We start from the raw sequence: 24,660 nt of genomic DNA on the forward strand, positions 1-24,660 counted from the left end.
ATTGTCAATAAAAGCCTTTGACACTTATGAAATGCTTGTAATTATACTTCATATTCCAGAGTAACATCTGACAAAAAAAATTATCTAAAGACGCTGCAGCAGCAAACTCTGTTTCCTTTCCGTCATAATACATTTAATAAGTTCTTAAGGGCCTATTGCAACCAGCATTGGCCATCATATCATCGTTAAACCGTCAACACGCGCTAAGATCACAAAGCAAAGCTGATCTCAATTGCCACCACTATTGGCCAATGTATTACCACTCTGTAAAGCTGATGTGTTGACTTTAAGTCCTGGTTGCTGCCAACCTTTTTAAATATACTTTCCAGCTCTGGTGGATATTATCATTGGTACAAATAAAACCTACTATTTGAGAAGTTTAAGAGAGAGTTATCTACAGTTGAAGTCGGGAAGTTTACATACACTTAGGTCATTAAAAATTATTTTTCAACCACTCCACAAATTTCTTGTTAACAAACTACAGTTATGGCAAGACGGTTAGGACATCTACTTTGTGCATGACACAAGTACTTTTTCCAACAATTGTTTACAGACAGATTATTTCACTTATAATTCACTGTATCACAATTCCAGTGGGTCAGAAGTTTACGTACACTAAGTTGACTTTGCCTTTAAACAGCTTGGAAAATTCCAGACAATTATGCCATTGCTTTAGAAGCTTCTAATAGGCTAATTGACATCATTTTAGTCAACTGAAGGTGTACCTGTGGATGTGTTTCAAGGCCTACCTTCAAACTCAGTGCCTCTTTGCTTGAAATCATGGGAAAACCAAAATAAATCAGCCAAGACCTCAGAAAAATAATTGTAGACCTCCACAAGTCTGATTCCTCCCTGGCAGTATTGATGTTGTTTCATGTCCCTACTCTTGTTTCTTGTATTGTTCCATGTTTAGTTAATTATTACTCACCACCTGGACTTGCGCCCCAACTCCCAGCGTCTATGTTACAACTACGGCAAATCTACGATGGAAATTTACCTTGCACATTTTTATGAATGGAAAACTCATATTGGTGTACTTACTTTTTCATTTCCAATTAATGTAATACATTAATAACAACTTGTCTTAATATGGTATTGTAATTTCTTATCAAGGGTTGAAAAATACATCTCTGAACTGTCCACATCTAAAATTACACAAATTATATTCTAATTAAGTTGAAATTCAAGATTAAATGTTTGTATGAAAATACAATAAGTATTTATTATGAATTGTCAGCCTTGCGATTTTCAATGTTACCGATAGGTCAATACTTTTTGTGGGGCAGGAGTAGAGAACCTAGACACAGCTGTCTGGTATCAGACTCGCTTGACACGGTAACAACATGAGATCAACCGATCTGCTGGTTTAGTCTGGGATTTCAGTCACAAACAATTTTGTTTTAACATGCATGTTAGTAGTGTTTTAAGAAATCCAGCGCTTATACACAGCTGCGTGTTAAGTTCTGCGTCTTGGTTGCAAACGGGCCTCTTTTTGCTTTGACCATGTAAGATTTAGAGGAGGCTGGCGGGTAGAGATATAGGAGGATAGGATCATCGTAATCACTGGAATAGAATAGATGGAAGTGTATCAAACACATAAAAGACATGGTTTCCATGTGTTTGATTCCGTTCCATTACTTTCTTTGCAGCCATTACATTGAGCCCATCCTCCGATATCTTCAGCAACCCCCGGTAAAATGTCATTTCATACCAACAAATTGAAAGGAAAGAAGGAGGGGAAAGGAAAGTGAAGACCAGATAGAGAAGACGAAATTACAGAGACAAAGAGCAGGTGAATAAGGAGACCAGAAAAATAAAGTGAAAAAGAGATAGGTCTGGATTCAAACAAACCGCAATGTGCAGACATCGCACTGCATTGCGGTTTGTTTGAATCCTTTCCAGTGACTTTGGCTGTACTGTATGTTAACAGGGTAATGGCTGATTTGCCTAGCTCTGGAGGCCATCTCCACTCACCTGAGGTGTCGACACATTTCTCCGGACTGTCTAAGGAAGAGGTCTTCTTCTTGCCAATGTTCATTAAGTTACTGAACTTCAGACCTGCACTGTATTTCTTCTTTACTGTAAAGGATGAAGGCAGAAAAAGGTTCTAAACCAAGAGACCCAACAAGCGTTTACTTCTGTAAACAATCAAGAACAAGGTTAAGCAGAGCATTACATTATGTGGTTGGATTGATGTTAATGGAAGTGATGCAAATTCATCCACAAGACTGCTATATTCTCTCAAATCACTTACTAAGGTGATTGAAACCAATAACAACCAATTAGAAATGGGCCATTCTAAAATTCCTGGACTTTAAACCCCTAGTAGTGACAGTTACTGTGTTGTCCTCAGTCTAATCATGGAAACATAACGTAAAACTTAAATTAATAGCCCAGGCATTTATTTTCTTAAATCACTGAACACAACAGGCACTGAGAGACAGGCTTCTATTTGAGCCAGGTGTCTTATTTCATTCACATAGGTAATTGTTTAATTCCAAAGTTCACTTCCAGGATGTTAATACATTTCTTCATTTCCTGCCCTAACGTGTTATTATTGCCTATACTAAAACAATAAAAAAAATGAACTTTTCTCCTTTAAGACAGTGCATTTTCATACTTTGGCCACTAGAGGGCAATCAGACAATTGTACTCCTGAAGTTGTTGACTGTTTTTGTGCTTGCCATTAGCTAGCAGTTATCAGCTGTTAGAAGCCAATGGCTAGCATTTTCATATTGGTGATAAAAATGGATGATTGCCATAATTTGTTTGAATTACTGAATAATTTAATTTAGCAAATCAAACATTAAACCTCATTTAAAAAACGATGGGAATTCATGGTAACCTCATAAGCAATTCATTTAGACCCTAAGATTATTTGAAACAGGTGTTTATTTGCTGAAACATGTGCGGTTGACCGGCTATTAAAAGTGACAGCCGGCTATTTGAGACTGTGTTTAATTGAAGTCAAAAATAAAACTTACGATAACACCTCGAGTGAAACATAACTGAAGAGTTGCTCTTACAAAAAATGTCACCTACTGTTCAGCGTGTACTAGACAAAATATGCATGCTTACACAGTAAATTGTGTTAAGATTACAAGAGTATATTTATATATTCATAATCGTCAATCTCCCAAAATCGATTGGCTCAAGAAAGTACTTAGCTACTTTAATCAGGTTTACATCTAACCTTTTTATGCGAGTAAAGTACATGTCGGATAGAAAAAGTTGCAACAGGCCTGATGGAAACAGCAAATTTGGCAGTAAACTTTCCGAATGTCGACAAAACAAAATATGCTACACAAGGTGGGCTCTTTTTGTGTATGGACAATTAATTATGTGAGAAATAACCAATAACCATCATGCAAATATTGATATAATAACCATCATATCAAAGTAAACTTGGAGTCACACCATGATATGTTTTGTGGTCTTTTCAATGCGACTCGGGAAAGCATGCAGTTTACTAGGTTAAATAAATTATGATGAACTTCACAGGGTGGTGAAAGTACAGGGTGATAAATATTGAGGGTCTTATTCTGATGACATGATGATCGATGCTTGGCTACCGTTTGACAACTAAAAATCTTGCTCTTTCATTCATAATGATCTCATCGTGCATTAGGCTATACCTGCACTGTATCTGCGAGCTGATGTCTAGAGCACGGTTTTCCAAACTCTGTCCTGGGGCCCCCCTGGGTGATTATTTAGATTTTTGCCCTAGCATTACACAGCTGATTCAAATAACCAACTCATCATCAAGCTTTCATTATTTGAATCAGCTAGGGCAAAGAACTAAACGTGGGGATTTTTTTAATGTGGATTTTAGAATATTCACATTACAATCTCTCACCAATTGGATGGAAACCTAGCTACTTTACTTTATAATTGACACTTGGTAACATTATCCTTACTGTCTTCAATTTAAGAGTAAGGGTACATTAAGGAAACGTCTGTGTTGTTTGGATGGTCCAACTGCTGGGTAGCAAGGAGTGGGTCAAATAGTTGGGTTATTTTCTTTAAAAGAGCAAGGTTGGGTTGTTGAGGCTTGGTTACTGATACTGGGTTCTTGAGATATGACCCAGCAGATCAGATCAGAAGACTGGAGGCCTGGCTTACTGGGGGCGTGGCTTTCAGATACTTGATTATAAATGTCATTCTGGTTCATCTGTTCTGTTGTATTGTTATCACATGTTAAGGTTGAACACGGATACTTTTGTAGCTTTAATTGGTTCTTCAGGGAGCCTATGCATAGCCCAATGTTGGGATAGTTACCACTTTGTTACAATAATGTAAATTTCAATGTTATTAATTAAAAAATATATATATATATTCTATGAAAATGTATATTTGCATTGCACAAACTTAACATGATGAACAAGAAGGACATGTATTGTCACGGGTGGCCAAAAATAACTATATGAAACAATTCCTCTAATAGGCCACACCTCCTAAAAATAACCTATGGATTGCATTAAAAAAGACCCAGCTGCTGGGTCAACCCAGCATGCAAGTGAATAAAAACCCAACTATGGTTAAATTAACCCATGTTTGAGTAATCCCCCCAAAACTTAACATGATTATCAGCGAACTCCTCCAGTTAGGATCACTCTGGGGGGAAGCGTTCCCTATGTACAGATCTAGGATGGATCAGCTTCTTCTCCCCCAATCCTAACCCCAAGCCTCTAGTGGCAACTTCCCCATAATTGGTGAGGATCAGAGCTGAGACGTTACTCACCATCTTTAGTTTCAAGGGTCTCAGCGTGGCTGTCTGTGCTGCTGCCACTTTCAGAAGTAACTGAGTACCTCTCACTGAGCTCCCCCTGCGTATAGAGACCACCACACACACACATTTACTATACACACACACACACAACTTAATCACACACACACTTACCGTACACACACAGACTCTACTCAAACATAAACAATTGTACACAACTCTTGTGAAGCATGATTGACAATTGATTGTGGTTTTCAATCCATTCCTGCCGGACCCCCAAGGTGTGGGCATTTTTGTTCGAGACCAGCACTAACGTCATCTGATTCAATCAGGCCCTTTCTACAAGCTCCCAGCAACAAGGGAACAGAAAGCATGTCCCATGTTCCCTATTGAAACCCCATGATGAAATAGTTACTTGTACTTACACTAGTCAGATAAAACCTTGTTTGAACGCAGCTTTGGAACTTTAACATATAACCAAGTTATAACCAATCTAATCTCGGAAACCCATAACTAAAATATTGCGTAATTGAATCAGTTGCTTGATTAAGTTCTGGGGTAGACGTGTTAGAAAATATACTAGAACGTGGAGCGGAAGCAGGGTGGTAGCTCCAGCCCCCCCTATTTGCAATTTACTTGCAAGTATTCACACCCCTTGACTTTTTCCACATTTTGTTGTTACAACCTGAATTTAAAATGGATTAAATGTAGATTTTGTTTTCCACTGGCCTACTCACAATACCCCATAATGTGAACATGGAATTGTTTGTCTTCACCATTTTTTTATATCTTTTTTTTACAAATTAATTAAAAGTGAAAAGCTGAGTCAATGAGTATTCAACCCCTTGTCATGGCAAGACTAAATACATTCAGTAGTAAAAATGTGCTTAATAATTCACGTAATACGGTGCATTTACTCACTCTTTGTGCAATATAAGTGTTTAACATTATTTTTTAATGACTACCTCATCTCTGTACTCCACACATACAATTATCTGTAAGGTCCCTCAGTCAAGCAGTTAATTTCAAACACAGAATCAACCACAAAGACCATGGATATTTTTTCCAAGAAAGGCACCTATTGGTAGATGGGTAAAAACAACAAACCCCAAAGGTGCCTAATTTCTACACTGAACAAAAAATATAAATGCAGCATGTAAAGTGTTGGGCCAATGTTTCAAGAGCTGAAATAAAAGTTCCCAGACATTTTTAATATGCACAAAAAGCTTACTTCTCTCAAATTTAGTTTAGAGCAGCAAAAATACATGTTTTGTCATACCTGTGGTATACGATCTGATATACCATGGCTGTCAGCCAATCAGCATTCAGGGCCTGAACCACCCAGTTTATAATATCTCTTTGCGCATGGTGAAGTTATTAATTACACTTTGGATGGTGTATCAATACACCCAGTCACTACAAAGATACTTCCTAATTCAGTTGCCGGAGAGGAAGGAAACCTCTCAGGGATTTCACATGAGGCGAATGGTGACTTTTAAACAGTTGCAATGTTTAAAGGTTGTGATAGGTGAAAACTGAGGATGGATCCACAACATTGTAGTTACTCTACAATACTAACCTAAATGAGTGAAAAGTAGGAGTGAAAATTAGGAAGCCTGTACAGAATAAAAATATTTTAAAACATGCAACCTGTTTGCAATAAGGCACTAAAGTAAAACTGCAAAAAAATGTGGCAAAGAAATGAACTTTTATGTCCTGAATAGAAAGCGTTAAATTTGGGGCAAATCCAACATAGCATCACTGAGTACCAGTCCTTATGTTTTCAAACGGTGTTGGCTGCATCATGTTATGGGTATGCTTGTCATCGGCATGGACTGGGGAGTTTTTCAGGATAACAAAGAAACGGAATGGAGTTAAGCACAGGCAAAATCCTAGAGGAAAACCTGGTTCAGTCTGTTCTCCAACAGACACAGAGACAAATTCACCTTTCAGCAGGTCAATAACCTAAAACACAAAGCCAAATATACACTGCAGTTGCTTACCAAGATGACAATGAATGTTCCTGAGTGGCCTAGTTACAGTTTTGACTTAAATCGACTTGAAAATCTATTGCATGAACATGGCTTCTTAGCAATGATTAACAACCAACTTGACAGAACTTGAAGTGTTTTAAAAATAATAAAGTGCCAATATTTTACTATCCAGGTGTGCAAAGCTCTTAGATACTTACCCACACTCTAATCACAACTGTAATCACTGCCAAAGGTGATTCTTATGCGTATAGACTCAGGTGTGTGAATACTTATATGAATGAGATATTTCTGTATTTCATTTTCAATACGTTTGCAAACATTTCTAAAAGCATGTTTTCACTTTCTCATTATGGGGTATTGTGTAAAACGTAAATGAAACATACGCTTTTTTGTCTACGGTTTCGTCCTCTTTCTTGAACTGTTCGGCTTGATTTTATTTAATATTCTTTTGTATATAAGTGAGAAAAGAAAAATACAATTTAACCCATTTTTAATTCAGGCTGTATCAACAGAATGTGGAATACGTCAAGGGGTATAAACACTTTCTGAAGGCACTTTATGTCCCTTCCTTTGTTAAATGTTAAAGATGCGAACACCAAATGATCGGTGACGAAAAATCTGCGCATCGTAAACAAAGTTCCTTGTTACTCATCGCATCCCACAGTCTGTTGATACGCTACTATACCAGTTATGTTATGTGTCTCTGTCCATGAGAGACTATAACCAATCTCACCCAATAGCCATAACTACCAGTAAATAAATAAATTGTGTTCTATTGATGGTGTTCTACCTTAGTGCAAATGAGGCGTGAGGAGTCGGACACAAAGTGCTGCATCTCAGAGCCCTCTGCTGGTTTAGGGCTGATTTCCTGGATCACCTGATGGGGGAGACAAGGAAACAAGACCAATAGGTATGTGCCCCCTTCCCTTTCTGAGCATCTGGAAAAGCTATATATCAATCCAATACATTACCATCATTGACATTATTGTAACTATCAGGGTTGGGGATTTATTCCATTTTAATTCAGGAAATCAACAGAAATTCAAATTTTCCTAATTGAAAAGCCAATTGTGAAAATGTAAATTAGAAATTCTGTTTACTACCTGAATTGACTGAATTAAAATGGAATTGACTCAAACACTGCAGTGACAACAATACAGTCTGACTCCAACCCCCACCAATAGTCTCTCCATCTCCAGTCCCTATACCTTGAGCCACAGCTCTGTCTGCTCCTTGCTCTGCAGGCCCAGAACGATGGCCTCTCCTCCCATGGGGATGATTTTCAGCTTGTGCTCCTTCCTCTTGGGCTGCTTCTCCTTGTAGACCACGCTGCATCCCAGCAGGCTCACGTCCAACAGCGGCATCTGCTCCTTGGAGCTCTTGTAGCACTATTGGAACATCAAGAGGGTACAGTGGTTGGTGATGGAAATATGGCTTAGTTGGTTGGAGCAACTCATTCCAGGGAGGTGTATATTTTTGTCCTAGCCCAGCACTAGCATACAGTGCCTTTAGAAGGTATTCACACCCTTTGACTGTTTCCAATTTTTTTTTGTGTTAAAGCCTGACTTTAAAATGGATTAAATTCATATGTTTTGTCACTGGCCTACACTCAATACCCCATAATGTTAAACTGAGGATGGATCAACAACATTGTAGTTACTCCACAATACAAACTTAATTGACAGAGTGAAAAGAACGAAGCCTGTACAGAATAAAAATATTCCTAAACATGCATCCTGTTTGCAACAAGGCATTAAAGTAATACCGCAAACAATCTGGCAAAGCAATAAAAAAAAATCCTGAATACAAATCTTTACCTTTGTGGCAAATCAAATACAACACATTACTGAGTACCACTCTCCACATTTTCAATCATAGTGGTGACTGCATCATGTTATGGGTATGCTTCATCATCGTATCATTAAGGACTGGGGAGTTTTTCAGGATACAAAAGAAACTGAAGCACGGGAAAAACCCTATAGGAAAACCTGGTTCAGTCTGCTTTCCACCACACTGGGATACTCATTTGCCTTTCAGAAGGACAATAAACTAAAACAACAAGGCCAAATCTACACTGGAATTGCTTACCAAGAACACAGCAAATGTGAATGTGAGTGGCTGAGTTACAGTTTTGACTTAAATCTACTTGAAAATCTATGGCAAGATCTGAAATGGTTGACTAACAATGATCAACAACCAATTTGACAGAGCTTGAAGAATTTTGAAAATAATAATGGGCTAATGTTGCACAATCCTGGTGTGGAAAGCTCTTAGAGACGTACCCAGAAAGACTCACAGCTGTAATTGCTGTAACATAACACAAGGTGGAATAGGTATAGGTATGAATACTTTCTGAAGGAACTACACATGATTCAAGTGCTTGCTATTAGTTGATAAGTAGAATCAGGTGTGTTAGTGTGGGGCTATAACACAAATGTGCTCACTCAGGGTGTCCCCCAGAAATGGACTGAGAAACATTGGGTTGGAGCCTGGTTAGTGCATTGTGGTTGTGGGTTTGATTGTGCCATGCCTACTCCTGCTCCCCGCTCCAGCACTCGACGTGGCCAGTCAACTAACCACCGGTTCTGGCAACCATCATTACGCACACCTGGACCTCATCATCACCTGGATTACTCTCCCTTTATTTAGCCCTCAGTAGCCTCAGTCAGTATTGGTTTTGGTCACGTTCAGTCCGTCTCCTGTTTTGCTTATCTGCTTTATTCTTATCATTAAACTCATTTTCTGCACCTGCTTCCTGACTCGCAGTGTATTTGTTACAGAATACTGCCTCTCTATATGGAAGAAGCAGAAGAGAAAGACATCTCCCAGACCGTCGGTGAACAGGGACACCTACTCCGCCAACACCACAATCAGCTGGCACAACTGGGTGCGGCTATGGATGACACCAACCGAGAGAGGATTCACCTCCAACTAGCAGAGGGCCTCCTACCACGAGTCATACCCAGCACTCCGCCCAGGTTAACGATGCCCGACTGTCCCTCCCGGACAAATATGACAGGACTCCATCCAAATGCTGTGGCTTCCTACTCCAGTGCTCCCTCTATTTCTCCCATCAGATGGGAAAGCAGATCTGATTCATTGTTGATAGAAGGGTTGACTTGGACTTGCACACACCAGACAACATACGTAGTCCGGCCTTAAGTATTGTAACAGCCCCACCACTGAGAGGTCCAAGGTTGCCACGGTCATTTCCCTGCTAACCGGGCGGATGATGGAGTGGGCTACGGCCATCTGGGAGAGGAAGAGCTGGGTTCTGTTCAGGGCTGTCTTCGACCATCCACCGGAGGACAGAGAGGGAGGTGAGTGACTACTTCAACTCCGGCAGGGTGCCCAGACCGCTGCAGAGTACATCCTCACCTACCGGACCGTAGCAGCCTCTAGCGAATGGAATGAACCGGCACTCCGCACCCTATTCCGAAAAAGACTGCGCGAGGAGGTCCAGATAGAGTTGGCGTGCCTGGACAACCTTCTTCGGGAGCGCCAGCGCCCCCCTCTTCCTGAGCCCATGTAGGTAGGGGCCACACACCTCCCAGCGGCAGAGCAGCGTAACCTGAAACAGCTGGGGCTCTGATCCTATTGGGACCAGGAGGGGCACAAGCTTCAGGGGTGTCTCAACTCGGGGTCCACGGGGGCAGAGCAGCGGCCCCGTGATCATCTGTCTCCTGGAGTTGGTGTGAGTATTCCATCATCATTGCTTTCTGCCAAACTGTCCCTGGTTTCTATTTCACTGGCTGGCTGTCCCTCGTGTTGTCTCTACAGCCCTAGTGGACTCCGGTGCCGCAGGGAATTTCATTGACCAGACCCTTGCCTCCTCTCTGAACATCACCTCGTCCCCACTCTGCTCTCCTCTTCAGGTCCAAGCCCTGGATAATTGAACAGTGGGATCTGGTACAATAATGCATATCACAGCATCAGTCACCAGCACCCATGCACCAAGAAAAGCCTTCCTTCCTCATCATCAACCCACCCATACACAAAGTCATGACGTTGGAGCCTCCCGTGGCGCCAACGTCATGACCCCACCATCTCATAGTAAAGGATGAAAATCACCGCCTGGAAGACCTGCTTTTTCTTACACTGTGGTTCCACTTCTATTGAGAGACCTGTGGTTGCCCTCCAGACCGACATCCTGGAGGTTTACTAGGATCTCTGGGAGGTTTTCTCCAAGAGACGCCACCCGTCTCCCTCCTCATTGCACCTGGGACTGTGCCATTGACATGCTTGCAGGCTCTGTGCCTCCGCATAGCCGCATCTACCCTCTGTCGGTGGCTGAAACCGATGCCATGGAGGAATACATCCAGGAGGTTCTCCAACAGGGTTTCATCCGCCCATCCACCTCCCTTGCGTTGGCAGGCTTCTTCTTCGTGACCAAAAAGGATGGAGGTCTACGTCCGTGCATCGATTACAGAGGTCTCAATTCCACCACTACCAAGTACCGCTACCTTCTCCAGTTGGTGCCGGCCACTATCGAACAGCTTCGTGGGGCATGTTTTCTTTTTACAAAACTGGACCTGTGGAGTTCCTACAAATTGATCCAGGATGAATGGAAAACGGTCTTCAGCACGATGTCTGGGCACTATGAGTACTAGGTGATACCTTACAGATTAGCCAATGCTCCGTCTGTGTTTCATGCATTCGTAAACGAGGTGTTCCGGGACATGCTCGTGCGCCAGGTGGCTGTGTATAATCGACAACATCCTGGTCTACTCGGCCACCATGGAGGATCATATCGCCCACGTCCGAGTAGTCCGTGGGCCCTTCTTGGAGAACCGCCTGTATTTGAAAGCGGAAAAGTGCCAGTTCCATCAGGTCACTGTCTCCTTGGGATACCAGATCAGGCCACAGGGAGTGATGATGGGTGAAAGGAAGGTTGAGCCAGTCCCAACCACCGTAAAGGGGCTACAACGGTTTTTGGGGTTTTCCAACTTCTTTTTGGGGTTTGCCAAGAACTTCAGCTCCACTGCCTCTCCTCAAGGGCGATCCCCGTAAGGTGGTGTAGAGTCCTGCAGCCGATGAGGCCTTCCTCCTACTGAAGGGGCATTTCAACTCCGCCCGTTGCTGAAACACCCAGATCCTATGCTGCCCTTAGTGGTGGAGGTGGACGCCTCAAAAGTGGGTGTGGGGGTCGTCGTGTCCCAGCGCCAACGTAACCCACAGCAATTGTATCCATGTGCATACTATGCAAAGAAACTGTCCCCTGCAGAGAGGAACTATGACGTCACTAACGGGAGCTCCTGGCGGTGAAGTTGGCATTAGAGGAGTGAAGACACTGACTGGCGGGCACCAAGGACACATTTCTCATCCTCACCAACCACTGGAACTCGGAGTACATACGGACCTGACTCCATTTTGCTCATCCCGTCCTATAGGCAGAAACTCAAACAGGATGTATCGGTGACAAGAACTATTCAACGCTGGTCTGACCAATCGGAATCCAAGCTTAAATTTTATGTTCTGGGTAGCTTCAGAAAATAATATTGATCTATACGCTGATTCGGTGAGTGAGTTTATAAGTAAGTGATTTGGAGATGTACCCACTGTGACTATTAAAACCTACCCTAACCAGAAACTGTGGTTAGATGGCAGCATTCGTGCAAAACTGAAAGCTCGAACCACCGTATTTAACCATGGAAAGATGACTGGGAATATGGTCAAATACAAACAGTGTAGTTATTCCCTCCGCAAGGCAAACAAGAGAAATGTTGGTATAGGGACAAAGTGGTCGCAATTCAACGACTCAGACACGAGATGGATGTGGCAGGGTCTATGGGCAATCACAGACTACTAGAAAGCCAGCCATGTCAAGGACACCGAAATCTTGCTTCCAGGCAAACTAAACACCTTTGCCCGCTTTGAGGATAATACAGTGCCACCGACGTGGCCTGCTACCAGGGACTGTGGGCTCTCCCTCTCCTTGTCCGTGGCCGACGTGAATAAGAACATTACACGTGGCCCAGACGGCATCTCTAGCCGCATCCTCAGAGCATTTGCAGAACAGCTGGCTTGTGTTGTTATGGACATATTCAATCTCTCCCTATCCCAGTCTGCTGTCCCCATACTTCAAGATGGCCACCATTGTTCCTGTACCCAAGAAGGCAAAGGTAACTGAACTAAATGACTATCGCCAAGCAGCACTCACCTCTGTCAACATGAAGTACTTTGAGAGAGACTAGTCAAGGATCATATCACCTCCACCTTACCTGTCACCCTAGACCCACTTAAATTTGCATACCACCCAATAGGTTCACAGACGATGCAATCGCCATCACACTGCACACTGCCCTATCCCATCTGGACAAGAGGAAAACCCATGTAAGAATGCTGTTCATTGACTACAGGTCAGCATTCAACACCATAGTACCCTACAAGCTCATGTTTATGCTTGAGGCCCTGGTTCTGAACCCCTCCCTGTGCAATGGGTCCTGAATTTCCTGGAGGGCCGCCCCCAGGTGGTAAAGGTAGGAAACAACATCCCCACTTTGCTGATCTTCAACACTGGAGCCCCACAAGGGTGCGCGCTCAGCCTCCTCATGTACTCCCTGTTCACCCATGACTGCATGGCCATGCACGCCTCCTACTCAATTATCAAGTTTGCAGACGACACAACAATAGTAGGCTTTAACACAAACAATGACAAGACAGGTGAGGATGTCTGGAAAACAACCTCTCACTCAACGTCAAAAAAACAAAGGAGATGATCGCGGACCTCAGGAAAAACCAGAGGGAGCACCCCCTATTCACATCGATGGGACAGCAGCGCAGAAGGTGGAACGTTTTAAGTTCCTCGGCATACACATCACGGACAAACTGAAATGGTCCACCCACATAGATAGTGTGGTGAAGAAAGCGCAACAGAGCCTCTTCAACCTCAGGAGGCTGAAGAAATTTGGCTTGTTACCTAAAACTCTTACAAACTTTTACAGATTCACAATTGAGAGAATCCTGTCGGGCTGTATCACGGCCTGGTACGGCAACTGCAGGGCTCTCCAGAGGGTGGTGCGGTCTGCACAGCGCATCACCGAGGACAAACTACCAGCCCTTCAGGACACCTACAGCACCCATTGTCACAGGAAAGCCAAAACGATCATCAAAGACAACCACCTGAGCCACTGCCTGTTCATCCCGCTACTATCCAGAAGGCGAGGTCAGCACACGTGCATCAAAGCTGGCACCGAGAGACTGAAAAATAGCTTCAAGGCCATCAGACTGATAAACAGCCGTCACTAACACAGAGAAGCTGCTGCCTACATACAGACTTGAAATCATTAGCCACTTTAATAAATAGATCACTAGTCACTTTAATAATGACACTTTAATAATGTTTACATATCTTGCTTGCATTACTCATCCCATATGTACAGTGGGGCAAAAAAGTATTTAGTCAGCCACCAATTGTGCAAGTTCTCCCACTTAAAAAGATGAGAGAAGCCTGTAATATTCATCATAGGTACACTTCAACTATGACAGACAAAACGAGAAAAAAAAATCTAGAAAATCACATTGTAGAATTTTTAATGAATTTATTTGCAAATGATGGTGGAAAATAAGTATTTGGTCAATAACAAAAGTTTATCTCAATACTTTGTTATATACCCTTTGTTGGCAATGACAGAGGTCAAACGTTTTCTGTAAGTCTTCACAAGGTTTTCACACACTGTTGCTGGTATTTTGGCCAATTCCTCCATGCAGATCTCCTCTAGAGCAGTGATGTTTTGGGGCTGTTGCTGGGCAACACAGACTTTCAACTCCCTCCAAATATTTTCTATGGGGTTGAGATCTGGAGACTGGCTAGGCCACTCCAGGACCTTGAAATGCTTCTTATGAAGCCACTCCTTCGTTGCCCGGGCGGTGTGTTTGGGATCATTGTCATGCTGAAAGACCCAGCCACGTTTCATCTTGAATGCCCTTGCTGATGGAAGGAGGTTTTCACTCAAAATCTCACGATACATGGCCCCATTCATTATTTCCTTTACCTGTGGTCCAGGCCACCACAGATAACTGCGAGTGTGTGCTTTCATTCGAGTGATCCCTGGATGTCCCTCATGCAGGTCAGATAGCAGTCTCCTCTGGAATTTGTGAGGTACCACCACCCTTGATCCCCACAGAACACATTCTTGATCAGTGGACAACTGGTCTTTCTTGTCGATGAATGGACGAAGGTTATCGTCATTTACGAAGGTTGGCCAACCGCCTAATGTTAAGTCCAGGACTTTGGAAAGCACTGGGTCAGTCCTTGTTTCCTCTGCTATGTCTGAAGCAGATATGGGAAGTTCGTCAATGAGAGAGATCTGGAAGACTGCTCTATCATCTTCACTGTCGGAGTCACTATTGCATGGTAGTCTTGATAGTGCATCGGCATTTGCGTGATCACTGGATCGTCTGTACTCAATCTCGTAGTCTAACAATATCAGAGCCCAACGTTGCATTCGAAGTGCAGCAAGGGTTGGTATAGCTGATTTTGGTCCAAGGATGGCCAACAGAGGCTTGTCAGCAGTTGGAACTTCCTTCCGTAGAGGTATTTGTGAAACTTCTTCACTCCGAATATTATGCTCAGGGCTTCCTTCTCAATTTGAGCATAATTTTTCTCACTTGGTGACAGAGTCCCTGATACAAATGCAATAGGGTGTTCTTCACCTGACGGTAGAACATGTGAGATGACGGCTCCTACTCCGTATGGAGATGCATCACATGCAAGTCTCAGCTTCATCTCTGTGTTGTAGTGGGCAAGCCACTTGCTCTTTTTGCAAGTCTTGAATGCTTCTTCACATTGTGGGGACCAATTCCACTTTGTATCGGCCTGCAGCAGTTGGTGAAGCAGATGCAACAATGTGCACAAGTTTGCCACAAACTTTCCATAATAGTTCAGGAGCCCAAAAATGACCTCAGATCTGAGATATTTGTGGGTGCTGGTGCGTTTACGATTGCTTTCACCTTGCTGTTGGTTGGGTGCAGGCCTTGTGCATCAATCTCCACTGAGTCCTGGAGGAACTCATACTTCCTGCGTTTCATTCTCACTCCGTATTTCTGCAGTCTTGACATCACTTTGTCCAGCACTACAAGGTGCTCTCCAATGGTTGGTGCTGACATGAGGATGTCATCCATGAAGCACACAAAATTGTCTATACCATCCAAGATCTGATCTATTGTGTGTTGGAATATCGCTGGAGCTGTTGAGATTCCATAGGCCAAGCAAATTAATCTGAATAGCCCCTTGTGTGTATTGATGGTCAGATACTGTTCTGACTCCGGATCCAGCTTCAGTTGCTGATAAGCGAATGCGAGGTCCAGCTTACTGAAAACCTTCCCACCAGCTAGAGTGGCAAACAGATCTTCAGCGTTTGGTAGTGGATATTCCTCTGATAGTATGCAGCGATTTACTGTGACCTTGTAGTCACCGCACATTCTGACGGTCTTGTCTTTCTTTGGGACAACAACAATCAGAGAGGCCCAGTCGCTCCACGCTACTTTCGTGATTATGTTATTCTACTGTAGGCGGTCCAGTCCCTTCTCTACTGCTTCCTTAAGACCATAGGGAACTGGACGTGGTTTGTGAAAGATAGGCTTGGTTCCTTCTTGCACTCTGACTTTTGCTGTGAAGTCTTGTATTTCACCGTAGCCATCTTTGAAAAGTTATTTGTGTGTCTCCAGCATGTTAGTGAGTGTAGCCTGACTCACTGGTTTGTCATTTCTCAGACTGAAGATTTCTCCCCAGTTCAACTTAATCTTTTGTAGCCAGTTTCTGCCTAGCAAGGCTGATTTTTCTCCTTTAACAATGACAAGCGGTAGCGTCCACTCCTTCCCCTCATACCGGACTGGTACCTGGATCTGCCCTAACACAGGAATAGTGTCACCAGTGTATGAAGAAAGACGGATGGACGCGGGCTGAAAGAGAGCACTCTTTCAGTTTTTCTTTGTAGAGTCTCTCTGGAACCAGAGATACAGACGCTTCGGTGTCCAGCTGCATTATTACTGGTTTTCCCGCTAACTCCATGTTGAGATAGATTCCATATTTTTGTTGTTGAGCTGTGTACACTGTGAACAGTTCCACTACTGTTTCAGTTGTACCTTCCTCTTCTTGTGCTGCGTCTGACACTTGTGCGCTCTTGCTGTGAGTTTCGAGGCTTTACACACTCTCTGTAAATGTCCAACCTTTCCACAATTGTGGCACTTTTCATTTTGGAATCGACATTCACTGTGCTGATGATTATCTCCCCCACATCTGTAGCAACTTGGCTTAGACCTTAAAGATGTGGGCTGCTTTGTTCTTGTGTAACCTTGAGGACGGGACTGAGAAAAATGTGACTTTTGTGAGCCTTTTTCACCACGTGCACACTGACCTTGTGAACACCTTTCTGACGTTCTGCATGTCCCGATAGCTCAATAGTATCCATGTGGGCAAGCTCGAGTCCAAGTGCTATATCACAGGCTTTCTTACAGGTCAGGTCCTTCTCTGACAGAAGCCTTCTGTGATATGCTTCACCTGTGAGACCACATACAAACTTGTCTCTGAGAGCTTCATCAAGAAATTGTGCACTCACATGTACTTGCAAGCCTTTTCAAAGCAAGGATGTAGTCAGCCACGGTTTCCCCTTGACTCTGGTGACGTTGGTAAATTCTGAAACGTTCTCCAATGAGAATTGGCTTAGGCTTGAGATACCTTGAAATAATTTCAGTCAGTTCTGCATAGTTCAACTCCACTGCTTTTATTGGTTCAATGAGACCTTTCAGCAATCCATATTCAGTTGGACCCAAAACACTGAGGAATATGTCTGCTTTCTTTTCATCTTTGATTTCATTTGCAGCCAGCCAACCCTCAAAACGCTCCAACAAGGAATCAAAATCCTCTTTTGTAGCCTCAAACTCTGGTACTCAACCAATGGTTGCCATTTTCACAGATAATTGTTCAGTTTCCTTATTCCTTGTATTCCTTAATTTTCTGAATTTTCATCTAATTCTTCACTTCAGAAGTTTCTGCAATTACTTCATTCCCTGCACTCATTTGTAATAATGTACACACCGTGAGATCTCCACTGAGATCGCCTAATTTCAATGGGTTCAATTACAGTTTTTTTTATTTAACCACCAGAGGGCAGTGTCGCTATTCTGGACTCCAATAGTCTTGCTATTTGGCAGCTCCTGAATACTGTACCTACTAGCAGTGTAGCCTTCTCTACTGGCGAAAAAAAAAAAAATACATTACAGCTTAGTAACAGCATAGTAACTAATATAAACAGATGTAGATCCCAGATACTACACACTGGATGTCAACAGTCTTTAGAAATTGGTTGAGGTTTCTCCTTTGTGTAATGAAGAAGTACGGCCATCTTGAACGAGGGACACTTGAAGTGTACTGTTAGATAGAGGCGCGTGACCAGAAAGCATGCTACAGTTAGTTTTACTCCTGTATTGAACACAGATCATCCCGTCTTCAATTGTATCTATTATTTACGTAAAAAAATAGCTAAAGTTGTATTACAAAAGTAGTTTGATATGTTTTGGCAATGTTTACAGGTAACTTTTGAGATATTTTGTAGTCACGTTGCTCAAGTTGGAACCAGTGTTTTTCTGGATCAAACGTGCCAAATAAATTGACATTTTGGATATATATATCGAAGGAATTAATCGAACAAAAGGACAATTTGTGATGTTTATGGGACATATTGGAGTGCCAACAAAAGAAGCTCGTCAAAGGTAAGGCATTAATTATATTTGTATCTCTGCGTTTTGTGTCGCGCCTGCAGGGTTGAAATATGCTTTCTCTCTTTGTTTACGGAGGTGCTATCCTCAGATAATAGCATTGTTTGCTTTTGCCGAAAAGCCTTTTTGAAATCTGACATGTTGGCTGGATTCACAACAAGTGTAGCTTTAATTTGCAATCTTGCATGTGTGGTTTAATGAAAGTAATAGTCATTGATTTGAATTTGGCGCTCTGCATTTTCCCTGGCTTTTGGCCAGGTGGGACTAGGTGGGAGTGGTTGACATGTTTCTAAAAGGACTGTAACGGAACTTTTTGAGTTTGTGTCTGGATTAAGTGCCTGCGCCTCATGAAGATGAATTACTGGGCTGAACACGCTAACAACAAGTGGCTATTTGGACATAAATGATGGAACTTTATGGAACAAATCAGTCATTTATTGTCGAACTGGGATTCCTGGAAGTGCCGTCTGATGAAGATCATCAAAGGTAAGTGAATATTTATGGTGTTGTTTCTAACTTTGTTGATTCCAAAATGGTGGATATTCCTCTGGCTGTTTTGTGTTCTGAGCGCCGTTCTCAGATTATGCTTTTTCCGTAAAGTATTTTTGAAATCTGACACAGCGGTTGCATTAAGGAGAAGTCTATCTTTAATTCTGTGAATAACACTAGTATCTTTTATCAATGTTTATTATGAGTATTTCTTCCAAATTTCTTGGAATCAAAACATTACACGTAAGGCGCCAATGTAAACTGAGATTTTTGGATATAAATATGCACATTATCGAACAAAACATGCATGTATTGTGTAACATGATGTCCTATGAGTGTCATCTGATGATCTTCAAAGGTTAGTGATTCATTTTATCAATATTTCTGCTTTTTGTGACTCCTATCTTTGGCTGGAAAAATGGCTGTGTGTTTTTTCGACATGGCGGTGATCTAACATATGTTGTGCTTTAACTGTAAAGCATTTTTTTAAATCGGACACGATGGGTAGATTAACAAGATATTTATCTTTAATTTGCTGTATTGGACTTATTAATGTGTGAAAGTTACATATTTCAAAAAAATATTTTGAATTTCGCTCGCTGCCTTTTCAGCGGAATGTTGTCGAGCGGAACCCCTGCGCTAGAAAGGTTAAATATTACTGCACTGTCGGAACTGGAAGCACAAGAATTTCACTACACTCGCAATAACATCTGCTAACCATGTGTATGTGATTTGATTTGACAGTGAGGCAGCTTAACCCTCGCCAAGCAAGGTGGGCCCTTTTCTTCAATAGATTCAACTTCACCGTCTCATATCGCCCAGCTTCAAAGAACATTAGAGCTGATGCTCTGTCCCATCTCCATGATTCGGGAGAGGTTCCTGTCCCAAGTGCAACCATCATTCCGCCCTTCTGAATCGTTGCCCCTGTGATTTGGGAGGTAGACGTGGACATCCGCCAGGCTCTGGAGTGGGAACCCGCGCCTACTACCTGTCCTCTGGAGCGCACTTATGTCCCCACGGGGGTAAGGGATCGGCTGTTGACCTGGGCGCACACATCCTTCACCGCTGGACACCTAGGTATTACCCGCACCATTCAATCCATCTCCGCAAAATACTGGTGCCCCACCTTGGTGCAGAATATTGCCCACTACGTCAACTCCTCTATCCAAACCAAATCTCCCGGCATGCTCCGAGAGGGAAAATTCTTCCCCTTCCTGTGCCTCAGCGGCCTTGGTCCCATCTGTCCATAGATTTTGTTACTGATCTCCCCTGATTGATGGTTTTACCACTATTATGGTTGTTGTGGTTCTCTAAACTCTGCTGTTTTATCCCTCTCTCGTCTCCCTACTTCCCTCCAGGTCGCTGAGGCACTGTTGCAGCAGGTCCTCCGGCACAATGGCCTTCTGGAGGTCATCATCTCCAACTGTGGCCCCCCAATTCACGTCGTGGGTATGGAGAGCCTTCATGGAGAAGCTGGGGGCCACGGCCAGCCTCACATCTGCGTACCGGCCTCAGTCTGACGGGCAGTTGGAGAGGATCAAGCAGGAACTGGGGAGGTTCCTTAGGAGTCACTGCCAGGACCGGCAGGGGGAGTGGGCCTGGTTCCTTCCCTGGGCAGGGTACTCCCAGAACTCACTTTGTCACTCTTCCATCATGTTGACTCCCTTCCAGAGAGCACTTTCCATTTCAAAATTGGTTATGTATTTGTGTATATGTAAAAGTGGAGCTATTTTCACTATAGCGTCTACAAGTAGTATGTGAACGTTGTCCACCACACCCGATAAGGCACCTCACTTGACAAGAGTGTAATGTGGATGGTTTATGAGCATGGCTGTGTGGTTAGTGGCTATAGCTCTATGTCACCCTTGTTCTCCTTTTTTTTCTCCTCTCACAGTATTTGTGTGTGTGTGTGTGTGTGTGTGTGGTAGGGACAATCTAAACCGTCTAAGTCCTACAACCCACCAGGAAGCGATGTTCTCGAATGACACACAGCTGCTTGGCCCACTGGCCCAGCCACTTCTTCCTCCAGAGGAAGGCGCAGATGCGCACGTCCTTCATCAGCTCGATGGACGCCTCGGTGGACGGCCACTGGTGCTGCGCTGACAATGACGACTTCCCCTTGGTCACTTCCTCCTCATCGTAGGACTCATAGGAGCTGCTCACTGCCTCGCCGTCATCTGGGAGACACAGGGAAGGGGGTCAGAGGTGAGGTTAGGACAAGGAGGAAGTGGAAGACGATGAGGAGGATGAATTAATGAAATTCCAATTGGAAATGCGTGTGTGATGACTTTTCGTGATCCTGTTAAGTAGGCAATTAGTTCGCACAAGGAGGTGAGGACTACACACTCATCACAGAAAGGTATGAAAACATGCAGAGTTGACCCCTCGCCCCCCAAGCCCACAAGCATGCACACACACACACACACTCACACACGCACACTGATAGGAGATAGGCAGGTACCCCATGTGATCACAGCATAGACCACATTGTCTGAGCTCTTTACTTGTGTCGATGCTCCCGAGGAGACCAAAAAACCCACATCTACAGGGAGAGGGATAAAGGAGAGAAAGAGGAAGGGAGAAGAGGACAAGAGTGCGGAAAATAAGACAGGGTTGCACTATCCCAATGCTATACAGTATAAAGGAAACTATGAAAAGACAAGAGCAACTCATATATAAGTACTTAAAAATTGTAATGAAATGTATACATTTTCTTTTCATGGCCACATTAATACGTATAGTCAATTAATAACCTTTAACCTACCTGTATGAAAAGATGAGTGAGAATAACCGCACACAAACCAGCATGTGTATATGCACTCATGTCAAACAGTGTTTCAAAAGCGTAGCATTTACCAATAGTATAAATACTCATGTTGGAAACATGGCTTGCTAATTCTGATGTGTGGGTGAGCAGATGATTTAATATGGAACCTCCAGTGCATTTCCTGTGACGTGAGAAGTGGCTACTGTTAAACTAGTGTCATGTTAAGTTGTGGTCAAACCAAACACACAGCCTTCTAAAGAACAAAGGAGACTTGACCTGAATGACAGGGTTAACTTTCAAAGCTGGACTACACTTTTGTAGCTTTTTAAAATGTAACCTTCATTTAACCAGCGCATCTCGTTGAGATAAATAATCTGTCTGTCAAGAGAGACTAAAAAGTAATCTCCACAGTATAGTTACGGTAACACAGTAAAAAAACAAACACATCATTCAAAGCACAAAGTAATCTTCCGCTCACTGCCAGTGTGGGTGCAGGCTTTTGTTTGAATTAAACATGCTAACTGTCCATTTAAATGAACCGCAAATGTACTTTTCTCTGTCCTACTTTCAACACACTAAAACTCCTTTCAGTGAAGCTGGCCGACCAGCATGGTCTAGCTGGTTATGTTGGTACACCAGTATGGTCTGGCTGGTCAAGCTGATCTGACCATTATGGTCTAGCTGGCTTATCGGGGCGGCAGGGTAGCCTAGTGGTTAGAGCGTTGGACTAGTAACCAGAAGGTTGCAAGTTCAAACCCCCGAGCTGACAAGGTACAAATCTGTTGTTCTGCCCCTGAACAGGCAGTTCAGGGGCCGTCATTGAAAATAAGAATTTGTTCTTAACTGACTTGCCTGGTTAAATAAAGGTAAAAAATAAAAATACTGTCAGACCAGCCTTTGTTGTGTTTTCGCTGGTGACCAGCTTTCATGTGATTTCGCTGGTGACCTGCCATGACTGCTGTGTTTTTGACACTGGTGGCCAGCATAAGCTAAAGCAAAAATCAAGTCACATGCTGGCTTGCAATGTGATGTTTAATTCCTATAGGAATCGAGGATGAATGGATTTCCACAATCTGCATTCAGAATGACTGCCAGGGTTATAATGAATGAATGAGACTACCTAAACTAACTTCTTCTTCTCTGGTATTATGGCAGTCGACAAACGTGTAAAAGGTGCATGCCTCCACCTACTGTACAGGTGGTGGCAATCGGGAAATCGGGAAAAAAACGAACATCATATACGAAATAAAAACATCAGTCACAGTCCAAATCACATCCCTACACAGGTGCAAGGGCCTATGAGGATGGAACACTCATCGACAGGATTCCTTGTAATGCCTCTGCTGTAAAAAAAATAAAAATTCAGCCACACTCACAACAATGCCTATTTCCACTGATTTCCTCTTTGTTTGCTTTGTGCAGTTTAGAACCAATGCAATAAAATATACAAAGTCCACCTTTTTAACATGCAACATGTGAGGTTCCTGTTGGCGAGTAAGATTTACTGGTTCCTCTAATCCAACTACCATGCTTTCTTCAGTGTTTACACCCTTATTTTACTCTTCTCAATGCCTCTGGATAGGAGACATGCTGGACAGCCCTTACTCTTGCCACCTCGGTCTCCTTCTCCCTAACCGTGCTCTTAATGAATTTGGGCACACGCTCGCCATCACAATTGCAGCATTTCACCTCAACTGACATACAATACTTCTCCCATCTACATTTATTTATTTATTTCACCTTTATTTAACCAGGTAGGCCAGTTGAGAACAAGTTCTCGTTTACAACTGCGACTTGGCCAAGATAAAGCAAAGCAGTGCGACAAAACCAACAACACAGAGTTACACATAAATAAACGTACAGTCAATAACAATAGAAGAAAATCTATGTACAGTGTGTGCAAATGTAGAAGAGCAGGGAGGTAAGGCAATAAATAGGCCAAGTAGAGATAATGGGATGCAAAAGAGCAAGAAGATAAATAACAATATGGGGATGAGGTAGTTGGGTGTGCTATTTACAGATTGGCTGTGTGCAGGTACAGTGATCGGTAAGCTGCTCTGACAGCTGATGCTTAAAGTTTGATAGAGAGATATAAATCTCCAACTTCAGTGATTTTTGCAATTTGTTCCAGCCATTGGCAGCAGAGAACTGGAAGGAAAGGCAAAGACTTATAGATGACCTGGAGCCAGTGGGTTTGGCGATGAACATGTAGCGAGGGCCAGCCAACGAGAGCATACAGGTGGCAGTGGTGGATAGTATATGGGGCTTTGGTGACAAAACAAATGCCACGATGGCACATCCAGTTTGCTGAGTAGAGTGTGAGAGACTATTTTGTAAATGACATCGCCGAAGTCAAGGATCGGTAGGATAGTCAGTTTTACGAGGGTATGGCAGCGTGAGTGAAGGAGGCTTTGTTGCGAAATAGGAAGCCGATTCTAGATTTAAATATTTTGCATTCACTTTTTCCTGAACCTAAATATTCTGCACCACCCGCAAATTCTGAAACATTGTCTACTCTGGAAAACATTTAAACTACAGTAGGCCTACAAAACAGTGGTAGCCTACACACTTCAATGCAAAAATATCAACAGTCTGTTCACCTGTTAAATTCTACTGTAATGTTATAAACCGCAATCACGGTCGAAAGCATGAAATTGCTTGAAATGATCACAGCCTATCTAGCCTAAAAGGCCCAATTAAATCAGAGATGTGCATGGTAATTTGGTGTATGGCTACTTCAGGAATATGAACTCATCATTGCCAGAAAGGTGAGGAATTTATTCTGCAATGGTTATGATATTCAGAGCCTGCAGAAAGTATTCACACCCCTTTACTTTTTCCACATTTTCTTGTGTTACAGCCTGAATTTAAAATGGATTAAATAAGTATTTATTTTTCCCATCTACACATAATACCCCATAATGAAAAAGTGAAATCAGGTTTTTAGACATTTTTGCAAATGTATT

The 24,660-nt window shown here is 42.8% G+C and overlaps 1 protein-coding gene across 3 annotated transcripts in view; it reads right to left on the reverse strand.

Annotated features, from left to right (window-relative positions):
• Positions 1-24,660, reverse strand: part of LOC139368289 (actin filament associated protein 1-like 2) — a 134,511-nt gene that overhangs the window by 37,035 nt on the left and 72,816 nt on the right. For all 3 annotated transcript variants that reach the window (XM_071107034.1, XM_071107036.1, XM_071107035.1), the window contains exons 6-10: positions 20,890-21,104; positions 7,929-8,108; positions 7,511-7,597; positions 4,742-4,826; positions 1,975-2,079 (exon numbers count right to left, since the gene is read on the reverse strand). In XM_071107034.1, the coding sequence (XP_070963135.1) occupies positions 1,975-2,079; positions 4,742-4,826; positions 7,511-7,597; positions 7,929-8,108; positions 20,890-21,104 (672 nt within the window). The remainder of the gene's footprint in view (positions 1-1,974; positions 2,080-4,741; positions 4,827-7,510; positions 7,598-7,928; positions 8,109-20,889; positions 21,105-24,660) is intronic.

This window comes from Oncorhynchus clarkii, chromosome 16 (genome assembly GCF_045791955.1).
Source record: "Oncorhynchus clarkii lewisi isolate Uvic-CL-2024 chromosome 16, UVic_Ocla_1.0, whole genome shotgun sequence".
In the NCBI taxonomy this organism is placed as follows: Eukaryota; Metazoa; Chordata; class Actinopteri; order Salmoniformes; family Salmonidae; genus Oncorhynchus; species Oncorhynchus clarkii.